The sequence below is a fragment of the Nansenia antarctica genome (assembly GCF_963989245.1).
Source record: "Nansenia antarctica genome assembly, chromosome: 10".
NCBI lineage: Eukaryota > Metazoa > Chordata > Actinopteri > Argentiniformes > Microstomatidae > Nansenia > Nansenia antarctica.
This window is the reverse complement of record NC_137680.1, coordinates 62,501-70,000: the sequence shown is the minus strand read 5'-3', so window position 1 is coordinate 70,000 and position 7,500 is coordinate 62,501. Positions and strand designations below refer to the sequence as shown.

General features: G+C 42.7%; 1 protein-coding gene across 1 annotated transcript in view; it reads left to right on the top strand.

The window, feature by feature from the left end:
* xrcc1 (X-ray repair complementing defective repair in Chinese hamster cells 1) overlaps positions 1-7,500 on the top strand; it is a 30,210-nt gene that overhangs the window by 18,240 nt on the left and 4,470 nt on the right. The window contains exons 13-16 of the mRNA XM_080541341.1: positions 2,187-2,229; positions 3,068-3,210; positions 5,556-5,646; positions 6,034-6,109. Of these exons, the coding sequence (XP_080397467.1) occupies positions 2,187-2,229; positions 3,068-3,210; positions 5,556-5,646; positions 6,034-6,109 (353 nt within the window). The remainder of the gene's footprint in view (positions 1-2,186; positions 2,230-3,067; positions 3,211-5,555; positions 5,647-6,033; positions 6,110-7,500) is intronic.

Sequence of the window (7,500 nt, the reverse complement as noted above, 5' to 3'; positions counted from 1 at the left end):
GCTTTAGGATGTTTTCTGGATTTGAGGTCAATTGAACTTGTCACAGGAAATGAGGTGGATGTGTATATAATCCACAGCAAGGGCAGTTTGTCTGAAGTGCAGTTTTAGGACAATAACCGATGGGCTTCAAGTTTCATTTCTCAATTAACAGAAGAACCAGGTCCACCTGAGACAGACAGCTGAGAGGAGGGATGAGAGACTGACTAGAGGGTGGAGTGGACAGCCTGCCCCTATCAGAGTGGCATGGAGAGAGAGAGAGAGAGAGAGGAGAGAGAGAGAGAGAGGAGAGACTGACTAGAGGGTGGAGTGGACAGCCTGCCCCTATCAGAGTGGCATGGTGGAGAAGTGGACAGCCTGCCCCTATCAGAGTGGCATGGTGGAGAAGTGGACAGCCTGCCCCTATCAGAGTGGCATGGTGGAGAAGTGGACAGCCTGCCCCTATCAGAGTGGCATGGTGGAGAAGTGGACAGCCTGCCCCTATCAGAGTGGCATGGTGGAATGGTAGGCTAACCCTACAGACAGATGAGGAGAACTGAGAGGAAATTGAGCGGCTCATCCAGATACAAGGAGAGACAGACATAACAACACTTTTGTCAAAGACTCAGTGCAGCACTTATTTTTAAAGAGTTAAAACGAACAGATACATGAATTGCATTGCATTGTGCATCGCCATTATAATGACTTTAAACCAAATAAGCCAACGATGCGTTTGCTGTTCATAACAGTTGACTAAGCTCAAGCCTGTGTTCATAAGGGAGGACACAGGGAGCTGCGTGCAAGTCCACTCTCTTCACGGAAGCTTTGTTGTTCACAGAAGTAAAGAACGTTTTTTTTGTTAAACACATTTTAGGTTAGATTAGATTCAACTTTATTGTCACTGCAGAGTACCAGTACCAGACAGCGAAATGCAGTTTAGCATCTAACCAGAAGTGCAAATAGTGATATAAGAACATGATATAAAAACATGACAAGGATGGTGATAGCTACAGTAAGGCACGTACGGTAGTTTAGAGGTATATACAGTCATGAGCTATGTACAGTTAAGGTAGCTTGTGTACAGTATGTAATGTACAGATGTATAAAAGAGGCTATATCAAAGAGGTATGTGCAATAATACCGTATGTGCAAAGGTAGTACTGTAAAGGGTGGGGGATGTAACCCGTTGGTGTGTTATTTGGTATTTGGTGTTATTTGATATTTTTCTATAGCAGAGTTTGACTTGGGCATGACAGTGCTTTGTAGAGTGGAAGTGGGTCTTATTATAAATCGCAGGGTTATGAGCTCAACTCCCAGAGATGGAGGCTCTGCATTGAAACTGAAGAGGATGAGGAAGAGGATGAAGAGGATGCAATGAATTGAGAGAGGTGAAGGGACAATGGAGCCGAGGGAGAGAGAGAAGATCAAAAGCAGGGAGATGCTGCTGTCTAATGAAGTGTGTGGAGGTAGCAGGGCTGACGACACCGCCATGGGAAGGACAGGGAGAGAGAGACGCGGTTCTTGTATCAAGAAAAAGGAAGAAGCACTTTTGCACGGAGGAATTGCTGTAAAGGGACTTGTGCATGATTCTCATTTCTATGTTAATACAAGGCCAGGAGTAAAGTGCTAGGGTGCATTAGTGAGAGGCCACGTCTGAGGCTCACATAGCCCAGGTTCACCTCCATATCCCATTGAGGAGGAATGATGAGGGAGAAATGAGTTTCAGCAGATGTTAATCAGATGTTAATCAGATGTTAATCTCAATAGTCTGAAGTAGCTTCCTCTTCCTTAGGTCTCCTCTCCTTCACCCAGAGCAATCAGAAGAGACATGAAGTGTTTAGCCACAGCAGGAAAACAACCATTAGTTTAGCTTCAGGCCGTCCAGGTCATTCAGATCACTGCTGACTGAGACAAGGAGAAGAAGAATGTAAACTATAGAGATGCATCTAGATGTCAACCCTGCACAGCTTTATTCACCAGCCTGTTTGTTCCCTGTTGTGAGTTGCTCTCCAGTAGGCCATCTGTGATACTCCCAAACTAGTTATGTTTGGAGACTTCTTGTCTAGTCCATAAGTAAGCTATACTATTATGCCTGGAGTGCAACGATTATGCTTAAGTGTGCATGAAGGATTTACTCATTCTAGGAAGTCAAATGCAAACCCAATGTTGCTGCTGACAAATAACTTTTCCCTCCCCCCCCCTCCCCACAGAAGACAACGAGTCAGGCATGGACACGGAGGATGAGCTTAAAAGGTAACAATCTTGAATGATCATTAATGTCATTCATGTCATTCATACCAGGCTCATACCAGGCTCATCATGTCATTCATACCAGGCTCTTCCCGCAGTGCCTCTGTGTTGACAGGCCCTCCTGTCTCTGTTGTGGTTTCCCAGCTCAGACAGTATAATCACACAGATGTGTTATTTCGCCGCCATGCTCTCCATCAGTTTCCCATCACTGTGTATCGGAGCAGGAGGAAGCTGACAGCAGCCAGCGGGAGAGAGATTGCTCTCATTTAGTTTCATTAAGCGACAAGCTGTTGGATTTGGGTGTTGCGTTGAACGGCAATGAACGGCGCGGCTTGTTAGAGGACGGGCACTCTGTTTTGGAATCGCTCCTGTGTAGAATCGCTGCCTTTTATAGAAATGGAACGAAGCGGGAAAAAAGGAAAGACTCTGAAGCGGCCTTCACCATGGTCTGTTCCACCCATCCAAAGGCTTCGGTGGATGTGTGAAGGCATTGTATTAAAATGCCACATGAAGGCGTTTTATGGATATTTCTGGTACTGTCAGTTGCCTTTGTGGCTCTGTATGCTTGTATGCTTGGCTTTTAGGCCGGTTGGAACGATTAGTTCAAGGACGCTCCAGCAGAGGCTCAATAACATTCTTGTTTTTCTTTCACCGACAGGGTGGAGAGCGACAGGGTGGAGAGCGCGAGCGAGAAGAAGAAGGGAGAGAAGGAGAAGGGAGAGAAGGAGAGGAGAGGAGAGGGAGAGGATGAGGACCTGTACGGTGAGAAGAAGAAGGGAGAGAAGGAGAGGAGAGGAGAGGGAGAGAAGGAGAGGAGAGGAGCGGGAGAGAAGGAGAGGAGAGGAGAGGGAGAGAAGGAGAGGAGAGGAGCGGGAGAGAAGGAGAGGAGAGGAGCGGGAAAGGATGAGGACCTGTACGGCGGCTCGACGGACGAGAACACCGACGCAGAGGCCGAGGAGGACAAGCCTGTCCCAGCGCTGCCAGGTCTGCCGGTCCTAACCCTAACCCACATTAACTGGTTAATAACCAAAGTTCCATAATATAAAAGAAATGACCCATAAAATACAATTGTGTGGTCTGGTAGGCGGGTGAGTAATCACCTGGCTTTAGGACCATGCGGAGGCACTCTGACTCTGATGTGATTCCACAAACTTAATGGAATCATCTGATGAGCATAAGCGGTTAACGGCTAATCATAATCAGTCTGTGCTTGAGTCTCTGGCTTGTGTTCGGAATGGCATACTAGCATACTCAATGAGTATATACTGCATACTAGCATACTCAATGAGTATATACTGCATACTAGCATACTCAATGAGTATATACTGCATACTAGCATACTCAATGAGTATATACTGCATACTAGCATACTCAATGAGTATATACTGCATACTAGCATACTCAATGAGTATATACTGCATACTAGCATACTCAATGAGTATATACTGCATACTAGCATACTCAATGAGTATATACTGCATACTAGCATACTCAATGAGTATATACTGCATACTAGCATACTCAATGAGTCTATACTGCATACTAGCATACTCAATTAGTATATACTGCATACTGCATACTAAATTCATAATAAGTATATGAAAACCAGCCAACCATTTACACTGTATGCATACTGCCTCCCAGAATGCATTTCGCCGGGAGCGGCGAATTTAAACCTCCATTTTAAACCTCCATTTTAATGATTTGGGGGGCCAATATCTTTAGCTAGCTCAAGTAACTAGCTTACTATATTGTTGTCTTAACATTTGGTAAAATAACATGATTAAAATAAATATATATGAGCAATAACATATCGTGGGCAAGCACTACAACCAACTTGTCCGTCTGAAGCTACAATACTGGGATCATTCGTGATTGGGCTACAAGCAGTCAAATACTAGGTGTAAGACACAAATAAACTTGGATTTCATGCATTTCAAGTGGCATATTTGTAATCATGACGACTAGCCTGGTCTAAGAATGCATTTCATCATGTTAATTCCCAGTATAGTGAAAATACCACCGCTCATCCGTGATCAGACTTAGCTGGGGTGCTGCAGCTGAAGAGTATCAAATAGAGTGCAAGAAAGCAGCATCTGCACACTCAAATATGTGCAAAAAACGATGTTTATTGCAAGCTTTCGGTTCCCAGGCTATCGGACAATGTAAACAAATGCTGTATGACAAGTTTGTATGACGCAGTTTGACGAGGCTGAAAGCACACAGGGTTGCCAGATGGGATTGACAATTTACAGCCTAAACTTTCTATAACCTCAAAATCAAGTAGCCCATTCGGCGGTAACCCGCCCCATCTGGCAACCCTGGACGCAATCCTGCAACCCTGGCCGCGAAATGCATTTTGGGGAAGCAGTATGCCAAAAGTGTCCATCGTAACTGACTTCAATTTTCCCCGGAAGTAACTGCTCGCCTACTAAATTTCTCGCATACTCAAATCTCGCATACTGTACAGTGTGAACACACTACATACTCAAAATCGACATCATATCTAGTATGAGTAGTATGCTAGTATGCTATTCCGAACACAGCTTCTGTCTTTATGTACTGTATCAATCAATCAAACGTTATTGGTATAGCGCCTTTCGTGCAAAAAATAAAAAAATAAATACGACAATACAATTATAATTCACAATAAACAACAATATAATTAAAATACAGCAATACGGTAAAAAATAAACTAAGAAAATGCTAATGAAAATAAAACCATACAATTAAAGTACAACAATAGAGTAAAAATAAACAACAATACAATTAAATACAGCAATTAACTAAAATAATGCTTTTTACAGATTGGCTGTACTTCTATCAGGCTGCCCCTTCCTCGTACTTCTGTAATTGTGACTTTCTTCATCTACTGTCTGTGTCTCTAGAACTGCTGCCGTCACTCACAGACATTAAGGAGTGACGGCGTCTCTCATCTCTGTTCTCATTCTCTCATCTCTGTTCTCACTCTCTCATCTCTGTTCTCATTCTCTCATCTCTGTTCTCATTCTCTCATCTCTGTTCTCATTCTCTCATCTCTGTTCTCATTCTCTCATCTCTGTTCTCACTCTCTCATCTGTTCTCACTCTCTCATCTCTGTTCTCACTCTCTCATCTGTTCTCACTCTCTCATCTCTGTTCTCACTCTCTCATCTGTTCTCACTCTCTCATCTCTGTTCTCACTCTCTCATCTGTTCTCACTCTCTCATCTCTGTTCTCATTCTCTCATCTCTGTTCTCATTCTCTCATCTCTGTTCTCATTCTCTCATCTCTGTTCTCATTCTCTCATCTCTGTTCTCACTCTCTCATCTCTGTTCTCGTTACCTTCAGACTTCTTGACTGGGAAGAGATTCTTCCTCTATGGAAAGTTCCCCAACAATGACAGACGCCTACTTCTGCGGTACATCGTAGCCTTCAATGGGTGAGGAAAAGATTCCAATATATTCCAATATACGTGTATGTATGTATGTATGTATGTATGTATGTATGTACAGTACCAGTCAAAAGTGTGTCCAAACTTTTGACTGGTTCTGTGTGTCTGTGTCTGTGTGTCTGTGTCTGTGTCTGTGTCTGTGTCTGTGTCTGTGTCTGTGTGTCTGTGTCTGTGTGTCTGTCTGAGATGAGGAAAGGGGAAATGTTATTCAGGAAGTTGTAAAATGTATCAAAGGATGACTGCAAAAAATGTTTGCATCTGGGTCTCAGGTTGGCCTTGAAAGATATACTACAACAGAAATACTAAAAGATTTCTACTTGCCTTGTGTAAATGACTCCATCACTCTCCAACCCTCCCTTGTCGTGTCTCATCCAGGGCCATTGAGGACTACATGAGTGAGAAGGTCCAGTTTGTGGTGACCAGCGAGGGGTGGCATGACTCCTTTGAAGACGTGAGTGAGACCCCCTGACTGCCCTCGTGGCCTTTTGACATTCACAACACACATACACACATGTTTATATATACACACACGCACACACACACACTCATGTTTATATATACACACACGCACACACACACTCACAAACACACTGATGTTTATATATACACACACACACTCATGTTTATATATACACACACGCACACACACACTCACAAACACACTGATGTTTATATATACACACACTCACACACACATGTTTATATATACACACGCACACACACACTCACAAACACACTGATGTTTATATATACACACACACACTCATGTTTATATATACACACACGCACACACACACTCATGTTTATATATACACACACGCACACACACACTCATGTTTATATATACACACACGCACACACACACTCATGTTTATATATACACACACTCACAAACACACTCATGTTTATATATACACACACTCACAAACACACTGATGTTTATATATACACACACTCACAAACACACTGATGTTTATATATACACACACACACTCATGTTTATATATACACACACGCACACACACACTCATGTTTATATATACACACACGCACACACACACTCATGTTTATATATACACACACTCACAAACACACTCATGTTTATATATACACACACTCACAAACACACTGATGTTTATATATATACACACACACACTCATGTTTATATATGTGTGGTGGCCTGGGAAAACCCTTCACATGGTGGCATTTTGACATTTTCATTTTTTAATATTTCCATAAATTAGAAGTTCTCAGCTATTCATAACTGGTTGAATGACTGAGATAGCCCTTTATTTTAAAAAGTTATGAGCATTTTAATGTATCATGTCAAAAAAAGTGAAAGGTAAGAAATGCTGCCCCCATGCTGCCCCCGACTCCTTTCTCCTCCGGGTCGGGGGAGGAGCCTATGCAGATCGGCCGGTCTCGTTTGTCTGCTTGTGATGCAGACAAACTACCCACCACAAAAACATAAAAATAAGTACTTTCTCTTTTGTTTTCTTAAAATGTTTATTCACCATAATGTAGTATGGAGTTCAAAGTACTAGAATACCACATAATATCAACATCGAGATTTCCATCTATTTTTGCCCTTTGCCACAAACGAACGCCAGCGACATCCGACGGGTTTTCCCAGGCCACCACGCACACACACACTCATGTTTATATATACACACACACACTCATGTTTATATATACACACACGCACACACACACTCATGTTTATATATACACACACGCACACACACACACACTCATGTTTATATATACACACACGCACACACACACACTCACAAACACACTCATGTTTATATATACACACACGCACACACACACTCATGTTT